Source organism: Dermochelys coriacea, chromosome 1, assembly GCF_009764565.3.
Source record: "Dermochelys coriacea isolate rDerCor1 chromosome 1, rDerCor1.pri.v4, whole genome shotgun sequence".
Lineage (NCBI taxonomy): Eukaryota > Metazoa > Chordata > Testudines > Dermochelyidae > Dermochelys > Dermochelys coriacea.
Genome location: NC_050068.2, coordinates 39,636,055 through 39,656,517, shown reverse-complemented (window position 1 = coordinate 39,656,517; position 20,463 = coordinate 39,636,055). Strand labels below are relative to the sequence as shown.

The window sequence follows — 20,463 nt, the reverse complement described above, 5'->3', positions numbered from 1 at the left end:
TTCTGATCATCTAGTCTGACCTCCTGCACAACGCAGGCCACGGAATCTCACCCACCCACTCCTGCAAAAAACCTCACCTATGTCTGAGCTATTGAAGTCCTCAAATCGTGGTTTAAAGACTTCAAGGAGCAGAGAATCCTCCAGCAAATGACCCGTGCCCCATGCTACAGAGGAAGGCGAAAAACCTCCAGGGCCTCTTCCAATCTGCCCTGGAGGAAAATTCCTTCCCGACCCCAAATATGGCGATCAGCTAAACCCTGAACATATGGGCAAGATTCACTAGCCAGATACTACAGAAAATTCTTTCCTGGGTAACTCAGATCCCACCCACCCAATATCCCATCAGAGGCCATTAAGCCTATTTACCATGAATATTTAAAGATCAATTAATTACCAAAATCACATTATCCCATCATACCATCTCCTCCATAAACTTATCAAGTAGAATCTTAAAGCCAGATAGATCTTTTGCCCCCACTGCTTCCCTTGGAAGGCTATTCCAAAACTTCACTCCTCTGATGGTTAGAAACCTTCATCTAATTTCAAATCTAAACTTCCTGGTGGCCAGTTTATATCCATTTGTTCTTGTGTCCACATTGGTACTGAGCTTAAATAATTCCTCTCCCTCTCTGGTGTTTATTCCTCTGATATATTTATAGAGAGCAATCATATCTCCCCTCAACCTTCTTTTAGTTAGGCTAAACAAGCCAAGCTCCTTGAGTCTCCCTTTCATAAGACAAGTTTTCCATTCCTCAGATCATCCTAGTAGCCCTTCTCTGTACCTGTTCCAGTTTGAATTCATCCTTCTTAAACATGGCCCACCAGCCCCGTCCCAATTTTTCACACTTGCTATCTAGTACAATACTTACATCAACTATTGCTGCCTTTTAGAAACTGTCCCACAATGCCCCACGCTGGCAGTTAAATCAGTGCAAATGCACCTGTTGAGGATGTGCACCACCAACATAAGGAACATAATGTGGACGTGTAAAACTGATTCAATTACTACCATGACTGTATGTCAACGTAACTTAGGTAGGCTTAATTTTGTAGTATAGACTTGCCCATAGCTAGAGCCCTACCAACTTCACAGTCCATTTTGGTAAATTTCACAGTCATAGGATTTAAAAAATCTTAAATTTCATGGTTTCAGCTATTTAAATTTGAAATTTCACTGTTTTTGTAATCATGGGGGTCCTGACCCAAAAGGGGAAGATGAGGTAGTTGCAAAGCTATTGTATGTGTGTGTGTGGGGGGGGGTGTCATTATATTGCCACCCTTACTTCTGCGCTGCTGCTGGCAGTGGCGCTGCTTTCACAGCTGGGCTCCCAGCAAGCAGCCAGGGAGCTTCCTGCAGCGGGGGGTGAGAAGAGGTTCCTAGGGGTGGGTCTGACTCTGTCCCAGGATTGGCCTGTGCAGGGGAGGAGGAAGTCCCATCCCTCCCCAGCCCAGCTGCGACTAGCAGCTGGAGCCAGGGACTAGCAGCAGCTGCCACTCTCTGGCCATCCAGCTCTGGAGTAGTGCAGAAGTAAGGGTGGCAATACTGCAACCCCCCTACAAAAGCCAGATTTCATGGGGGAGACCAGATTTCACCAGACAGACCAAATTTCACTGTCCCTTGATGCGTTTTTCATGGTTGTGAATTTGGTAGGGCCCTACCTATAGCCTAAACAGCCCTGCTTTCTCAAGATCCTCCAGTTCAGCTAAAACTAAAAGTGTTCATTGTTCACAGTATTGTTGACCTTTGAATGAAAAGGGCTGATGGAGGAGGTGGAATTAGTGAATTGAAACCTGAACTAGTGTAAATTGCAATGATCTGTTAATGAGACTAGGGTGTGATTTTCACAGTGACCCAAATAAAGAAAGCTCCAGATTTCATTTTAAACCTTTTTGTACTTTGGGAAATGGGTTCCTCTCTTCCAAAGCAAGGACATGTTGCTAAAGCATCAGAAGTTCTTGGCTGTAAAGAAACTACATCCTTTTGTTAAAATTTTATGGGACTGATCCTGTAGGCACTCCACGCACATAGAACTCTCAATGAGTTTAGGAGAAGGATCAGGCCCCAGATATTTACTTCTTGTCTAGTTCAGTTAGCTGTCACAAAACCGTGGGCATGATCCTGACTCCACTGGAGTGAATGGCAAAATCTCTATTGACGTCAACTGATAACAATTTAGAATGATCCTAGTATATGATTAAATTGCTCATTCGGATGGATTGATATTGCCTATCATCTATTGGTTTCTGTAGAACATTTCTCTGGGATTGTTATTCTTGTAAGTGAAGGGCAGAGGAATTTAGCTAGATGGTGTTGATGTTCTGGACCCTTATGCTGGTATTCCTGGCAAGTATGAACACATCCTTCATCTAAAGCCGGAGGGAACTGTGCTAGTCGTAGCACAGATCCTATTGTGCATTTTGTTTGGAAGGGGAAAGGGTTTAAAACCATTGCATGAAGCGTATGTGTCTGACAGAGAACTAAAAGTGCAAGGTACAAAGTACAAAGATAGGGAATTTTGTTTCCTATAGATATGAAAAATAAAGCATTTCATCAGCAATTTGACGGGAAATGAAAACTGGATTAGCCATAGCCTTGCTCTGATGTTTCTGCACAGGATGAAAAATTTAATTTCTCTATTTATTTCGATAATATCTCAGTTTCCTTCACAGTAAACACATTTCCCATCCAAAACAGACTAAAACCTCACAAACCAAGGACTGAGCCTTCTCCCATTTGCCAGTGGCAAAATCCCTATTGGCTTCATTGGGAGAAAGCAAAAGGGATCCAGTCTAAGAAAACTGCCAATTTCAATATTTAGATTTGGAAGAATAAGCATGCAATGGTTTTAAACCCTTTCCCCTTCCAAACAAAATGCACAATTGGATCCGTGCTGCAGCTAGTATAGTTCCCTCCGGCTTTAGGTGAAGGACGTGTTCATACTTGCCAGGAATACCAGCATAAGGGCCCAGATCATCAACACCATCTACAAATCCTTGTATTTTAAGATAAAAGAAAAAGAAATTTCAGTAGCAAATCCACTTTGGGAGATTTGATAGTCCAAACCAGAATTCTTTAGCCCACACCAGATTTTCCTGTTACACCTGGTCAAGCCCAAAGAAGAGAGTAGAGGAGAAATTTTGATTGGTGTTCCAACCTGAGAGGAGAGTTTAGCACTCAGTAAGGACTTTAGTACTCTAGTAAGGACTTGAGGACTGGGCCATTTACCTGCTTAGAATCATAGAAGATTAGGGTTGGAAGAGACCTCAGGGGGTCATGCAGTTCAACCCCCTGCTCAGAGCAGGACCAACCCCAACTAAATCATATTCTGTACCTTGAGTTTTGAGCATCCCCAGTTCAGCCTCCCTGTCCTTGAATAGTTTGGCAGAAGGTTGTCTTAATCCAGACTAAAAGAAAAGGAGTACCTTAGAGACTAACAAATTTAATAGAGCATAAGCTTTCGTGAGCTACAGCTCACTTCATCGGATGCACACGAAAGCTTATGCTCAAATAAATTTGTTAGTCTCTAAGGTGCCACAAGTCCTCCTTTTCTTTTTGCGAATACAGACTAACACGGCTGCTACTCTGAAACCTGTCATTAATCCAGACTGCATGCTAGACACTGTCCAGGCAGGAAGGGAGCCCAGTGAGGTGCAGCAGTCATCGCTTAGCCATTTGCTCCTTTCACCATAGGCTAAGCCCCTCTTTTCCCGATGCAGGGAGTTTAAATTTGGAGAGGCAACTCCCAGAAGGGGCTGTAGCATTTCCAAGGTTTTGCTCTCTGGGGAGAGTGGTGATATCAAACCTGCCAAATGGGGAGTGATAGGATTAACCTGAAAAATAACCCGACTCCTAGACAGGGAGGGAAAGTTCCCCTGACTTTACCCCCCCCCCGTCCCGTTGGACAGCCCCCACTACACCGAAACCAATGGGCCAGGGGCCCAGGGCTGCTTGTTGAGTAGGGCTGTGTCTTCACTGCAAACACGGTGGTTTGCAGCCGCTGGGGTGGCCAGCAGGGTGGCTGGGGGGTGAAGAGGCAGTAGGGGGCAGCTGTGGCCCTTCGTCTCCTGGCACGCGGGGGCCCATGGGCCGCAGGTTTCCTATTGCCCCCGGGTGCCTGGGCGGGGAGAGGGACTGGGGGCAGGGCGGCGGGAGCCAGGCCAGACGGAGGAGATGGGGGCGGGGGCAGCGCCTCAGCCGGGCTCGCGCGGGGGATCGGGCCTGTCCTCTCCGCCCGCCCCCGGCCCCGGGCTGCGGCGCTCAGGGGGAGGAGGCGGGCATGGGGCGGCTTAAAAGCAGCTGCCGGCCGGGGAGCGGCCGGGACCGGGGAAGCTCCGCGGGACTCGAGCACCGACACCCGCAGGCGGAGCAAGGACCGCGCGCAGCGCAGCGAGGCGTGAGGCGGCTACTCCTGCTCCGGGTCCCCCGCCCGTGCATGGTGCCCGGCGCGCAACAGGGGCTCTGGGCTGCGCGCGCGGCTGAGGCAGGTGAGCTCGGCGCTGCTCTCCCTGCAGGGCGGCCGCTTCAGGCGCGGGGGAGAGACGAGGCGCCTGCCCACGCTGCAGCCGGGCCGGGGCTCCGGGGCCAGCCCCGCGCGGGGGGGGGGGGGGGGCTCGTCTCCCGTAGCTCTGAGGAGCGAGGCGCTGGGGCTGTGTGTGCCGGGGCTAGCTCTGATCCCGCTCGCGCCCGTGCTGGCCTCTCCCGGGGACCGCAGTGGGAACAGGAGCGAGCTACCCCTCTGTGGCCAGGAGTTAGGGCCCGATCCTGCCGGCTCCTCCCTCGGAAAGTAGGAAAGACGGGCGGGAGCGGGTTGGCAGGCTCGGGCCCTTGAGCCCGGAGCTAACCCCGGGGCGGTTATAAAACTCGCCCGTTCGGTGGCTCCTATACTCTGCTCTTTGATTCAGAGCTACGTGAATCCTGAATCTGAATCCTCCGTGTTAAGTCCCATAAGTTCCCCCTCTTCGAGTCCTGTTCAGCGAAGGGGCTCTGTCTGTCTGCCAGTCCATTATGTGTGTCCTTCAGCTGCCCAGTGACCTTCTGCCATGACTGTCGCTCTGGGTTCGTCTTTTACGCTTGGCTCGGGTATTTCCGTCTTCTTTTCTGGGTCAGCTTAGGGAGTTGTTGGACTCCCAGGAATCTCAGGTTTCAGAGTAGCAGCCGTGTTAGTCTGTATTCGCAAAAAGAAAAGGAGGACTTGTGGCACCTTAGAGACTAACACATTTATTTGAGCATAAGCTTTCCTGAGCTACAGCTCACTTCATCGGATGCACAGGAAAGCATCGGATGCCTCCGATGAAGTGAGCTGGAGCTCACAAAAGCTTATGCTCAAATAAATTTGTTAGTCTCTAAGGTGCCACAAGTACTCCTTTTCTTTTTCCAGGAATCTCAAGCACTCTTCCATTGATGGTCCCTATTGTATTCCATGAGGGTTTCCGCGTGCGCCCGAAGTTGGAGAATTTTTTTTTTTTAATAAATTCATTCTATTTGTTACTTCCATGGTATTCAGCAGCTTTGAACTAGTTTAAAAGGCCTCAGCCTCTGTCAACAAGACTGTCTTACTTGCCCATGAATATATACAGGGTTTTAGTTAACTTGGACAAGATTTGTAATGCGCTCAGCATCCAAAGGGCAGGGTAAATAGGGTGAAGTGTCTGGCTGCGGTTTTGTAAAAAGACTGGTTTTTAATTTACTTGCATGGCAGGTTTGGTAAATTGACTGTTTGAAAGGGCGCCCTGCTGTAGTATCTGTTATTGTATGCTACTCTTGCTCTTTACTTTCTTTCCCTTGCGGCTAACTTTAACCCACGGAAAATGAAATACTCCAGTGCTGCGCTGGAAGGGACACATTGTCTGTAGATTAAATGTTAAATTAATTCCTGAGAGAAAGGATAGCCTTATGGTTAGGGCTTGAGAATGGGAACTAGGGCACCTGCATTCTTTTCCTAGTTCTGCACAGGAAGACTAAGGTAAACTTTGGAAAGTCATTCAATCTTATGTATAAAATGGGTAGAATAATACTTAAACCTACTTCAAAGGTGCATTGTGAGGCTAAATTCATTGTTGCTTGTAAATCAGCTTGATATTCTTATACTAAAGGCTCTCCAGAAGTGCAAAGAGTGTGCGTGTAGAACATATGCATTCTTTGCTTGTTTTACTAATAAGTGGGTGGGAGGCCCAGACCTGACTTTCTGTGGAGCACGAAAGCTTGTCACTTTCACAAACAGAAGTTCCACCAATGTGAGAGATTACTTCCCCACCTTGTCTCTCTCATATCCTGGGACTTACATGGCTACAACAACACTGCAAACATTAAGTAAGAAAACATTTAAAATAACTTTCTTTTTCATTCCTTCACTCAGCCTGGAAAATGTAAATAATTAGTACATTTTCACTTTTGCTTCCATTCTGGTTGTTTCTGGTTCTCCTGCACCAATCCAATGTTGCTTGTTTGGGGATGAAGATATTTAAGGGAAAGTTTAAATCCCAAAATCTACCTTAATTTAACTTTTCATGAGACTTACTTTTTTTAAACACTTCTATTACTATTGGCTATCCACTTAACACTGGACAATGTCTCTATAAGTTCACAAGACCATGACTTCAGAGAATTAAAGCAACAAGCAATATAAAGGCAACAGCTACTAAAGGTAATTTGTGGCATGCCTATGTGTTTGGCTTTGTTTTTTAAAGAGATTCTCATGAAGGTAAAAAGAAAAGGAGTACTTGTGGCACCTTAGAGACTAACAAATTCACAAGTACTCCTTTTCTTTTTGCGAATACAGACTAACACGGCTGCTACTCTGAAACTCATGAAGGTAAACAGGCTTGCATAAATGGACAGGTCCTATCCGCACCGTTACCCCAGCTCAGGGTAGACCACTCCTATAATTTATTGAGGAAATAGGAAATGAAAGGTGTGAATCAGGATAAATGTTTCCTGCTCACTGAGTCTGGCTTTGCTGACCTCAGCAGGAGACTTGCCTGAGTAAGGGCTGCAGTACCTGACCCTAGACCATAGGCAGTTGAGGTAGATGGTGGCTGAAAGCTTCCCCAGGGCACTTTGGATAGAGCTGCCTTGTCCCAGTCAAGGTCTCTGGGCAATCAGGTCTCAATATCCAGGTCTTAGGACGGAAACAGATTCTGAAATCCAATTTCCTCTTCCATCAATAAAGCAGAGTGTATCCTTTTTTTTTTTTTTTTTTTTTTTTTTTTTCTCATGTACCACAGAAATGTTCTGAGGGAAGAAGGATGATTCAAGGGATCGGGTAATGGGCTAGAGAGTCTTTCATTTTGAGGGTGCTGGTTCCAATCCACCCCGTGTTGATAGTGATCACAGATTGTTACCCTCCGATGCAAGATATAATTCTGTTGAGTTCAGAGTTGCTGCATCCACTTACAGTCAAAGTGAATTTGTCTTGGGGAACTCAGAACTCTTGCAAGATGAGTATTGCAAGAAAAAACATGGTTAACTTAACTGGCTGAATTCAGGCAAGAATTCTTCTGCCTTGTGTCTTACTTTGCATAATGAGAATGGCTCTCATATGGAAAAGTATTATGAATGGCATCTCTCACCAAGCAATAGTAGCTTAATTAACAGTTATGGGGAGAGTGAAACAGTGGCAGGTATTTCTAAAAACTATTCAAAATTTACTTTAAATCTGTATTTTTTTTTTAGACATATTAACAGAGCCTTGCCAAATCCATCTTTGTGGTGCTGAGTCACTGTGGGAGCTGAAGACACTTCATCTTGCAGGACAGAACCCTTATTCAGTAAATAATTGACAAATGTATATTTGCTTCCTACATGCTTTGCAGTGTTACATTTTAATCCAGCAAGTAAAGGTCTAATTATCTGAGTCTTTTGCTTCTGGGTTAATTAGTACAGTGGCTCTCAACCTTTTCAGGTTACTGTATCCCTTTCAGGAGTCTGATTTGTCTTATGTACCCCCAAATTACACCTCACTTAAAAGCTACTTGCTTACTTTTGCATTTTTATGTCTGATTTTGTATCACAGCACACAATTACTGAACAATTGCTCACTTTCTCATTTTTACCATATAATTCTAAAATATTGTATTTACATTTCAGTGTATAGTATATAGAGCAGTATAAACAAGTCATTGTATGAAAATTTAGTTTGTACTGACTTCGATAGTGCTTTCTATGTATACAGTAGTAAAACTAGGCAAATATCTAGAACAGTTGATGTACCCCCTGGAAGACCTCTGTGTAGCCCCAGGAGTACACATTCCCCTGGTTGAGAACCACTGAATTAGTACACACCAAGCACCTGTTTTCCTAAGGCTAGAAGTGCTTGAGATCCAAAAATGTATCGTTTCAGCTAATGCTCAAACCTGCACCTATCACACGCTGGCTGTGGAAGGTACTCAGGGCAGACAGTAGACTTTGCCTACCACTGATCTAAGTCAGACATGTGATCCTTACCTGTCATTGTAAATTTACAGCAAATTTGCAATTTCTTTCCATTACCAACTGCCTTAACTTAAAGACAGAACTGTTACTGTACTTGTAGGAGAACACTTAAGAACTGCTAGAGAGAACTTCCCTGGCTTCTAAGAGGGTGGGACTGTTTTGATCTTTATCAACAACTCTGTAATTCTTTAATAAGAGTTGATCATTTTGTTTTGGGTGTTCCTATTGAGCACTCTCTGATTCTTCAGTACACAGCAGCAGAATTACAAATTGCTGCAAATTTCTTTGCATTGTGAAAGGAAAGGCTTTTTAGCTTCCAAAACCTGAGTTCAGAGTTAAGTTTTCTTCCACAGCAGAAGATGCTGCTTAAAACTAAAGCAACGTAGGGAGCATCATTCTCTTTGTGGGTGAGAACAGTGTCGTCAACTGCTGAAGGAAAGACACTGAATTCTGTTATAGCCGTGTCTAGATTAGGGCTTTTACCAGTAATTATTTTTGGCAAAAATTGTACCCCTACCTGAATTATGGTGGTAAAACTTGGAAGTGAACACCGGCCTTCAGTGCCATAGAACTACAGGTTTGAATGGGGGTTGCAACTAAGTTCAGGCTCATTCTGTCAATGATTTGGGATCCTAAGCAGTTTAACTATTCTAAAGCTTTGCTGTTGGAAAAAATTAGCATGAGAATTGCCCCACCAAAACAGAGATTCCTGGATGGTGTTCTGTCTCCCAACAGGTTTCAGAGTAGCAGCCGTGTTAGTCTGTATTCGCAAAAAGAAAAGGAGTACTTGTGGCACCTTAGAGACTAACGAATTTATTTGAGCATAAGCTTTCGTGAGCTACAGCTCACTTCATCGGATGCATTTGGTGGAAAAAACAGAGGAGAGATTTATATACACACACAGAGAGAACATGAAACAATGGGTTTATCATACACACTGTAAGGAGAGTGATCACTTAAGATAAGCCATCACCAGCAGCAGGGGGGGGAAAGGAGGAAAATCTTTCATGGTGACAAGCAAGGTAGGCTAATTCCAGCAGTTAACAAGAATATCAGAGGAACAGTGGGGGGTGGGGTGGGGGGAAGAAATACCATGGGGAAATAGAAAAGGAGTACGTGTGGCACCTTAGAGACTAACAAATTTATTAGAGCATAAGCTTTCGTGAGCTACAGCTCACTTCATCAATGAAGTAGCTCACGAAAGCTTATGCTCTAATAAATTTGTTAGTCTCTAAGGTGCCACAAGTACTCCTTTTCTTTTTGTCTCCGAACACTGGCCAATGCCAAATGCTTCTGTTGAAGATCTGATAATACACTTAAGTGTGTGATGGCAGTTTAACTGCAGATGCTATCCTTAGACATGTTTATCTAAAAGCATGCTGATGAAGGCAACAAAGGGGCAGTTCAAGGCACACCCAACATCAGAGGAAACCTGAGCTTGACTAGCCAATGGAGGCATCATAGACATCCATGTCCATATGCAAGCCTGGGGAAATGAGTAAATCCCGATACTATTTGTAGGTGTGGGGGAGAAGGGCATGATCTTGTATTCTGAATTTGTATAGCGCCTAGGGCAATAGGACACCATTACTGACTGGTTCTTCAGGTGCTACTGTAATACAAACAAATAATATTACATATGCTGCTTTTTAAATCTTAGTAGTAAGCTGTTTGCCTGGGTAATAATATCCTGTGGCAGTGAGTTCCACAAGTTAGCATTACATGAACAGAATAAACTTTTTGTTTTATCTTTTTCACCATTTTATTAATACAAACCCAGCATGCCTACATACACTGCAATCTCTAACACACCTGGTTTGTTGAAGCTATATTGTTAACTTCTGATTAAAGACCACCTGCTGTACCCAGCTTTTAACTGAGGCCTTGTCCACATTGCCACTTTACAGTGCTGAAACTTTCTTGCTCAGGGGTGTGAAAAAACACTCCCCATAGCGCTGCAAGTTTCAGCACTGTAAAGGGGCAGTGTAGACAATGCATCAGCGCTGGGAGCTACTTCCCTTGTGGGGGTGGTTTTTTTTTGTTTTTGTTTTTTTAACAGCACTGGAAGAGCTCTCTCCCAGCACTGGTGCCCCGACTACACAGCCATGTTAAAGCACTGCCGCTAGTGAAGATATCCCTGAGAACATGGGCATGTCTTCACTAGCAACATTAAAGTGCTGCTGCCTGAACGAGAAAATTGCAGTGCTGTAAAGTGCCAGTGTAGACAAGCCCTAAGAAAGAAATCTGCTAAGGGGGGAGTGACTATAATCTAATCACTGGATCTTGATGATTCCAGCACTAAGAGCTTGTATCATAGGGGTTAGCAGGGCAAGCACATAGTACCCTCTCGCTTTGCAATTGCAGCTCTCAACTCTAGAATCCTGATGCTGTCTTATGTAGGTGTGCAGTAACCCTCTGCTGCTAGTGATAATGTTGATATTCTGGTCCCTCTGGTAGCTCTGCTGGAACTGCAGAATAACCAGTGGGGTAGTGCAGCTGTGACTGGTGCTGAGATGTGCAACCACTTGATCCCCATTTCAAACCATTTTTTTTTATATAGAAATGTTCTTAATTTTTTATTTAAGGGATGAGTTTCTCTACAGTGGAGACTGAAAGCTCAGTTACTCAATGTCATTGAGGTCTGTGGCTCCCTCCTTCCACTGTGGTCTCCCCAGCTCCTTCCTTTGACTCTAATCTCCCTGTATATCTCTGCTTCCCCTTTCTGCCTTAGATTCCCCCAGATGCTCTTGCTGCTTCTTCTGCTATTGCCTTTTGCAGGAGATGTGGGGTACACTCCCAGGCCTCAGTCCAGCAAAGAATTTAAGTCAATGGGGCTATTTGTATGCTTTAAGTTATGCTCATGCTTAAGTGTTTTGCTGGTTTGGGGCCCTAATGAGTATACAGTGGCATGGCAGTTACAGAGCTGTGCTGGCTATATGAAAATAAAGGCAGCCATCAATTAAATTGAATCTTAGTTTTCCTTGCCTTAGTTTTTCATTCCGTCAGAGAGATGGTTGATATTTTATTCTCTTTGTCAGTAAAAGGATCTGAGAAGCAAATATCTGAAATAAAGATGAACAATGGTCCTGAGTCAGCAGAGTAGCCCATAATACTTCCACCTCACTGTGAGTAAATTAAAGCAATTTAACTCTTTCACTTGGGACTACTATAATATTTTGTTGTCATCTGCCCCACATGATGTTGTTGACCGATGTTTGTTTGATTCAGGGCTTGAGCAGAATAGGGATAACTGGTGTGTCCTATTTGGAGTGACTGGTGGACTGATGTAGCTAAGGGGTTGATTCCTCACCCACTGATGTCAATGGCTGTATTGACACTGACTTCAAAGGTTGCAGGATCAAACTGTAAATGGCTCTATCACGGGGGAGTGTTGCAGGTGCCACATGGCTTTCAGCCAGCATGAAAGCAGGAGTGGAGCCTTGAAAGGTAGAATATGAGAGGGGCAAATGGAGGATGCTGGCATCACCAGCTTTCAGGAGAAGAGGAGAGATACCTGGAGGAGGTGGAAGAGATGGGTTTTTAAGTGGTGAAGGGGCAAAAGAGATTTGGGCATGTGTGTGGTGGGGAGTGAGACTTGGTGGGGCAGGAGGAGGAGGCAAAAGGAATAAGACTACCTGGGAAGCTGAAGTGGAAGGGGGGAGAGAGAGATGGTGTGGTGGCAGGAAAGAAAAGCAGGGCTGGGTGGAGAGATGGCAGTGAGCCAAGTAAGGCCAGGTCTACACTATCATCTTACATCTGTATAACTATATCACTTTTGTGTGGGGAAAAATCCACACCCCTGAGCAACACCATTATAACGACCTAAACCCCACCCCACCACCAGTGTAGAAAGCTACTGCCTCTTGTGGAGGTGGGTTAACTACACTGACAGGAGAAGCTCGTCTGTCGGCGTAGTAGCATCTTTGCTGAAGTGCTACAGTAGCGCAGCTGCACCGCTGCAGTGTTTTAAATGTAGACCTGCTCCAAGAAAAAGGGCATATGGACGGGAGTGGAGGAGATTGAGAGGCAGGAGGAGGAGAGGGAAACAGACAGGAAAAGAGGTGCAAGAAAGTAAACAAAACTGGGAATGCAAAGAAACTGGTGGAATTCAGAGAGGAGAAATGAACCTGTGTTCGTGTGTACAGCGACAAACATTATGTGGCAGTTCTGTTTTTATAAATGATACATATTTAGCTGTATAGAAGCATCTCTAATCTGTATACAAAAGCAATTACAACATTCCAATATCCAAAGCTCAGTTAGAGCCTGATCCAAAGCCTATTGTAATTGATGTGAGTCTTTCCATAGACTTTAAAGGGCATTGGATCTGGCCCTTGTCAAGGAAAGATTTGTAATTCAAAGTTGAGAGCCTTGTAAATATCCTAAAAAGAAAAGATTACTCAGTTATAAATTCACTATCAGAAGAGAATTTGTAACCCATGATCCCCAGGGTAAATCCTGACATTCAGTCTTGTTTAAAAATCATGCAGCTTGATAAATAACAGGTGAAGTAAAACTAAATATTCAGAAATCTGACTAATTGTCCCCTAAAGAATCTTCTGGGAATTCAGGATCTTTTCTGTGCTGCCATGAAGTATGAATCCAGAGAAACTTTTTCTTTTATATGCTCATGAAAAATCTACTTTGCCCCTGTTAAATAACTTTGCACGATAAAAGAATGTGGCTTGTTTCAAGGGATCCATTTTGCAAGGTCCTGGGAATTGCAGTCGGTATCTTGAAGGAGAAACTCTTCACTTCTCAAGACGGGTTAGTTCAGTCTAGAAAGAACTTGATCTCTAGCCTGCAGATAAGGACAAGAAGTGTTTCTAAAAACTTGCATCTTTGAAGTAATCCCACCAAATCTTCTAGTTTTACTATATCCACCCAAAAGGGGCGATTACATTTAATTGCAATAATAACTCAGAAAAAAATCTTATTATCTTCAAAATTCAATGTCCTTGTTTCCCTGAGTTACCTAAGATTTTTGACTTTACTCATTCTCTATACACTAGCTTCCAACTCACAGTACAGTTACCTTTAACCAATAGAGTAGAAAGGATTTTGGCCCTGCCTGGAAATAAAGGTGTGACACAGAAGATTGCTGAAAGAAAAGGAGTACTTGTGGCACCTTAGAGACTAACAAATTTATTAGAGCATAAGCTTTCGTGAGCTACAGCTCACTTCATCGGATGCATTCTGGTAAGAGACTGAGCCTTATTTCCTGGTTCATGCCATGGGACCCTGGGTCAAAGTTCCAAAGGGTTTTAGCCATGTTACATGACAGTCAGTATCCACCAATCCAGCATCTCTTGTTTTGTCTTCCTTTTTATTTATTTATTTTTAAAAGCACACATAATATTAACCTGACATGAAACTAGCCAACTAATGAAATCCAAACTAGAAGAAATTGTTAAAGGGGAGATCTAGGTTATTGGACTAGAATCTCTGAATCTCATTGGCTCACTGATCACATAGCTGCTCCTTGTTCAGACATTCCTTCTGCTGTGGCCTGTTCAGTCACAGGTCTATTTGCTATGGTGAACCTGTGTTTGCTGTTCCTGTTGTTCTTTCCTTGCCAGTGACTGGTTACTTCTATCCAGTGCATGAGATTGTCCTCAGCATCGTGAACATCCTCAAGAAATGAAGCTGTAGTCCTCTTTTTGGTTTTGTCAAGCGCTTTCTGACCGTTGGAGGTGGCTGTGACCTGTAAACCTTGGTGCAGATGGTATAGCTGTTGTGTTGGCACACTGCCAACCACTTTCTGTTTAAAATCCTGCATTTTCTCCTACTTGTAATTGGAGTGACTATCATTCTTTTGATAGTATTTCTTCTATGCTGGTTTCATGGTAAACCAGGACCTTTTAATATCTAAATCAGGGTTAATGATCTTTGTTGGATGTTGGCACTAAGGTTTTGTCCTAGTGCCCATGGATCTTGAACCAGTGATTGTAATAAGGTGTTAGGTATGATATACATAGCTAGAAGTTCTTTGCTATTTGTATTCACTTGAGCTGGTCAGAAATTGTTCAATGAAATCGATTTCTGATTGGAAAACGCTGTTTCATCAAAACCACAGTGTTTTGTTAAACCAGGTCAGATGCAAAAACAACTTCGTCAGAGACAAATATTGCAGCCCAGCAGTTAGGGCACTGGCCTGGGAAATGGGAGACCCAGGCTCAAGCAGAATTGAGCAGAAACTTGAATTTGGGTCTCCTGTGTTCTAGCCCAGTGCCGTATAAACCAGACCAAAGTGTCACTTGTATCAAAATTAATTTTTTTTTTTTTAGAAACTTTGAAATGTTTCACCAATAAGAATTGTCACTTTCAAGCCAATCCTATGATTAACCTTTTTGCTGACCCATTCCACAGTATGTTTGGTGCTGTAAATGATACTAAACAAAAAAATTGACTTAGTTTCTAGACTGTCAGCTCTCCATCAACACCATATTTTTTTTTTTAAAAAGTAAAACCAACATCAGAAAAGTCTTTGTATTGAAATTTCAGAGCCAAGAGAAAACATGGAGTGAGAACTTCAAAGGATGATGCCCGACACTGATAAGGGTGGGGGGGAAAAAAGGCTAAGCTAGCTTTGTGGAATGTTTTGGTTTGGTTCGTTTGTTTGTCTGCTTGTTTTTTCTGGGGTCTTCCTCTTCTAGGAGGTATTAAGATAATGAAAATAATCTCTATAAAAACCTATAGCCTAGTACAGGCAGTCCTCACCCATTTCCTTTAGAAAATCTCTGGAGAAAATTGACTGTACACCAAATTCAAAACTTTCTCTCCAGCTCAATGAAAATTCATTTCATGCTGAGTTTGGTGCTAGTCCCACTCCCCCAGCATTTACAGATCAAAATGTTGCTAGGGTTCTTACTTACAAAACAGTATTTTTCGGTTTCTAAAGTGTCTTTTTATCCTGTAAAAATAAGTGAATTAAGTTAATTGCTAACTGGACTTCAAACAAAATTTCTGAAAATCAGTGGAGGAGAGGAATAGTAGTCAATATTCTGTGTGAGCTTTTGTTTTTTTGTTTTTTTTTTTTCTTCTCAGTTCCCATAATCTATTGCAATGCTTCTCTACATAGTATTATATGGATTATGGCCTTTTGTCTATCTGATTTATCTGAACCTCACCTATTGGATTCAGAGTAGCAGTCGAGTTACTGTTGTGAAAGCTTATGCTCAAATAAATTTGTTAGTCTCTAAGGTGCCACAAGTACTCCTTTTCTTTTTCACCTATTGGAAGCTCACTGTTTGAAAAGTTCCTGACGTTCGTGTTGGTGATATGACACTTATCAGCTTATTGATATTGGCTAATGGAGCAGGTTGGCTTTCTTGGTGGCTGCCTGCCTCAGCAGGACACGAAGATGCTTATGGCTAAAAAACCTCAATTGCACAGAATGGCAAAAACACATTGTCGTGGAGTTGGCTAGCCTCTCTGAGGATACTGGCCAACAGACCTTGAAGTCCCTGCTCAGGGTCACAAACTTCAAATTCTTCTAAGCCAGCTCCCTGGATTATCTGAAACCCCAGTTACTTTGGGTGTCCCTTGAGGATTATAGCATAATATCATACATTTATATGGTACGTTGGAGGATCCTTTGAGATAGAATTTGCCCAGAACTTTGTGTTATGCTTAAACGAAGAGAGGTTGGCAGCCAAGTGGACAGCACTTTGCACAGCAGGGGGGGGAGGGGAAAGTTTGGTGCAGGACATCAGGTTAAACCCCTAGAACATAAGACCAAACTGAGTGAGACCAAAGGTGCATCTAGCCTAGTATCCTGTGTTCCGACAGTGGCCAATGCCAGGTGCCCCAGAGGGAATGAACAGAACAGGTAATCCTCAAGTGATCCATATCCTGTTGCCCATTCCCAGCTTCTGACAAACAGAGGCTAGGGACACCATCCGTGCCCATCCTGGCTAATAGCCATTGATGGACCTATCCTCCATGAATTTATCTAGTTCTTTTTTGAACCCTGTTATACTCTTGACCTTCACAACATCCTCTGGAAAAGAGTTCCACAGGTTGACTGTGCGCTGTGTGAAGAAATACTTCCTTTTTTTGTTTTTGTTTTAAAGCTGCTGCCTATTAATTTCATTTGGTGACCCCTAGTTCTTGTGTTATGCAAAGGAGCCAATAACACTTCCTTATTTACTTTCTCCACACCAGTCATGATTTTATAGACCTCTATCATATTCCCCCCCCTTAGTCATCTTTTTTCCAAGCTGAAAAGTCCCAGTCTTATTAATAGCTTCTCATCAGCTGTTCCATACCCCTTATCATTTTTGTTGCTGTTTTCTGAACCTTTTCCAATTCCAATATATCTTTTTTTTTTGAAATGGGCTACATCTGCATGCAGCATTAAAGATGTGGGCATACCATGGATTTCTGTAGAAGCTATATGATATTTTCTGTCTTATTGTGTATCCCTTTCTTAATGATGCCCAACATTCTGTTTGCTTTTTTGACTGCCGGTGCACATTGAGTGGATGTTTTCAGAGAACTATCCACAATGACTCCAAGATTTTTTCTTGAGTGGCAACAGCGAATTTAGACCCCATGATTTTATATGTATAGTTGGGATTATGTTTTCCATTGTGCATAACTTTGCATTTATCAACATTGAATTTCATCTGCCATTTTGTTGCTCAGTCACCTAGTTTTGTGAGATCCTTTTATAGCTCTTTGCAGTCCTTCCTGGGACTTAACTATCTTGAGTTGTTTTGTATCCTCTGCAAATTTTGCCACCTCACTGTTTATACCTTTTTCCAGACCATTTATGAGTGTGTTACATAGGACTAGTCCCAGTGCAGACCTCTGGGGGACACCACTTTTTACCCCTCTCCATTCTGAAAACTGACAATTTATTCCTACCCTTTGTTTCCTATCTTTTAACCAGTTACCAATCCATGAGAAGATCTTCCCTCTTATCCGATGACATCTTACTTTGCTTAAGAGCCTTTGGTGAGGGACCTTGTCAAAGGCTTTCTGAAAATCTAAGTACACTATATCTACTGGATCACCCTTGTCCACATGCTTATTGACCCCCCTCAAAGAATTCTAATAGGTTGGTGAGGCATAATTTCCCTTTGCAAAAAATGTATTGATTCTTCCCCAGAAATTATGTTCATCTATGTGTCTGACAATTTTGTTCTTTACTGTAGTTTCAACCTGTTTGGCCGATACTGAAGTCAAGCTTACCGGCCTGTAACTGCCGGGATCATTTCTGGAGCCCTTTTTAAAAATTGGCATCTCATTAGCTATACTCCAGTCATTTGGTACAGAGGCTTATTTAAATGATAGTTACAGATTACAGTTAGTAGTTTGAATTCCTTCAGAACTCTTGGGTGAATACCATCTGGTCCTGATGACTTATTACTGTTTAGTTTATCAATTTGTTCCAAAACCTTCTCTAATGACATCTCAACCTGGGACAGTTCCTCAGATTTGTCATCTAAAAAGAATAGCTCACTTTTGGGAATCTCTCACACATCCTCAGCCATGAAGACTGATATAAAGAATTCATTTAATTTCTCCACAATCCTTATCGTCCTAGAGTGCTCCTTTAGCATCTTGATCATCCAATTGCCCCACTGGTTGTTTAGCAAGCTTTCTGCTTATGATGTACTTAAAACATCTTTAATGTAATTTTTTATATAAAAATAATTTTTAAAAAAGACCTTTTATGTCTATGTAGAGCAGACCAGGAATCATATCTTTTGAGGTCTCCTCCAAAAGACTTCACACTATAACTTCATAGTGCTCCGTTATCCTCTTCAGAAAGATGAACTAGGGGGCATAAATTGGTTTGTATCCATAAAGTTAACTTGTTCTGTTTGTAGTGTATTGCAGGCAGTGATTTGAGATTTGGTGCATGATAACACAACTACCATTATCAGTTTTTTTTTTTTCCTGTTTGAATCAGAAAATTAGAATTCATGGATTACACCAATCAGCTATCTTAGTACTGAGCTAAAATATAATCTCTTAGCACCATGAAGTGCTTTGGAGAAGTGACAGAAGATATTGTTGCCCCTTCTTCTGACACCAATGTCCCCCCTTTGCTGGGTGAAGCAGAATTCTGGGGCCTTGCACGTAAGCTTCCCAGTGAAATAGAAAATCAGTGACAGAGCTTAATTTATTATTCTAGGCATAACTTGTTTTGTTTAAATATCTACACTAGTGTTGGAATGGAGGTGGTCAAACAATATGCAGAAAATCCCTTTTGACCTTTATGGCTACTTGTAGTGACAATGTAATACTATGATGTGCCAACAAGCTGTGAAACAGTTACTGTAGCCCATAAATATTCTGCCATTATATGTCTTGTATCACAAGTTTTATGGCATTGATTTCCTAATCCATGATTTAGAATCATTTGGTGTATTCATTTTGTCTTGTTAGGTCAAAGGATTCAAACGAGACAATGGACTGGGGAACGCTGCAGGCCATTTTAGGAGGTGTAAACAAACACTCCACCAGTATCGGAAAGATCTGGCTCACGGTCATGTTCATTTTCCGTGTTATGATCCTTGTGGTGGCTGCGGAGGAAGTCTGGGGAGATGAACAAAATGATTTTGTCTGCAACACACTGCAACCGGGATGCAAAAATGTTTGCTACGACCACTTCTTCCCCATCTCTCACATTCGACTGTGGGCTCTTCAGCTCATCTTTGTCTCTACTCCTGCACTTCTCGTGGGCATGCACGTTGCATATAGAAGACACGAGAAGAAAAAGCAGTTCAGAAAGGGAGGGAAAACCTGCGAATATAAAGACATTGAAGAAATAAAAGCACAAAGATTTCATATTCAGGGTCCCTTGTGGTGGACCTACACTAGTAGCATATTCTTCAGAATGATCTTTGAAGCCCTCTTTATGTATGCGTTTTACTTCATGTATGATGGCTTCCGAATGCCTCGCCTAGTGAAGTGCAATGCATGGCCTTGCCCCAACACAGTGGACTGTTTTGTTTCTCGACCCACTGAAAAGACAGTGTTCACTATTTTCATGATCGCTGTGTCTGGTGTTTGCATTTTGTTAAATGTGGCTGAATTCTGCTATCTGCTGGTAAAGGTTTTCCTCAGAAAGTCTCAAAGAGCAGCATCTCCAAGACATCATCACAACCATGAAACTAAAGAGGAAACTAAACAAAATGAAATGAATGAGCTAATATCTGATAGCTGTCACAACACAGTCTCTGGATTTCCAAGCAGCTAAGGTGATGCAAATGTGAGGAATCATTTGGTGTGGAGTGAATATTCCTCTTACAAAGCTGCAAATGAAATCAGCTACGTTAAATAATAAAGTGGGGTGAAGGTTTAATACGTAATGTCAGGTGGGAATTAAACACTTAGCTCAAAAGAGTCAAAGCAGCATAAAAATGTGAAAAGTGTATATAAGGATTAAATAGGAAACTGTCTTCATAAGAATATCCTTAAGGCCACTATGACAAGCAAAAACTTACTAGTACCTCTGGGCTAGAGTCACAGAAGGGACTTTGGAGTTAGGAAACACCTAGGGACCGTGCAATTCACAGTGCATGAGGAGAGTAAGGTGACCAAGAAGAGGATTCTCAGAAGCCTGCATGCTGAGTGGGGAGCTGCCTCAGCTAGCCAGACATGAAATGCAGAGGAAAAGGGTAGGGCTTAGGTGCCTAAGCACCTTTTAAGGATTTGGACCCTAACTCCATTTGGGATTCTTGGCCCTGAACCCTCTCCTGGAGTTAGGTGCCTAAGCCAGGTCAGGCCTTTTTCATAATGAGAACAATACAGAACCCATTATAGCCAATTGGCCAACAGGGTTAAGGCACTCACCTGGGATGTGGGAGACCTGTCTTTTTGTTTGTGTTGTTTTTTAAATCCCTGATCTCCCCTGAAAGGTGGGAGATCCGATCAGGTAAACATCCTCAGCAGTGGGCTGTAGATTCGATCTCTCATGGGCCTACTGATTATTTATACAAAGGGGACCTGTTTCAAAAAGAAAAGGAGTACTTGTGGCACCTTAGAGACTAACAAATTTATTAGAGCATAAGCTT

At 42.9% G+C, this 20,463-nt stretch overlaps 1 protein-coding gene across 2 annotated transcripts in view; it reads left to right on the top strand.

Annotated features, from left to right (window-relative positions):
- Positions 1-20,053, top strand: part of LOC119861152 (gap junction beta-6 protein) — a 71,610-nt gene extending 51,557 nt beyond the window's left edge. The window contains exons 1-2 of one of the 2 annotated variants that reach the window (XM_038415834.2): positions 4,258-4,485; positions 18,833-20,053. In XM_038415834.2, coding sequence (XP_038271762.1) covers positions 18,855-19,646 — 792 coding nt within the window. In that variant the 5' untranslated portion in view covers positions 4,258-4,485; positions 18,833-18,854 and the 3' untranslated portion in view covers positions 19,647-20,053. Of the gene's footprint in view, positions 1-4,257; positions 4,486-18,832 lie in introns of those variants that run through there. The other variant, XM_043504269.1, reaches the window with a different exon arrangement.
- The last annotated feature ends 410 nt before the right edge of the window (positions 20,054-20,463 follow it).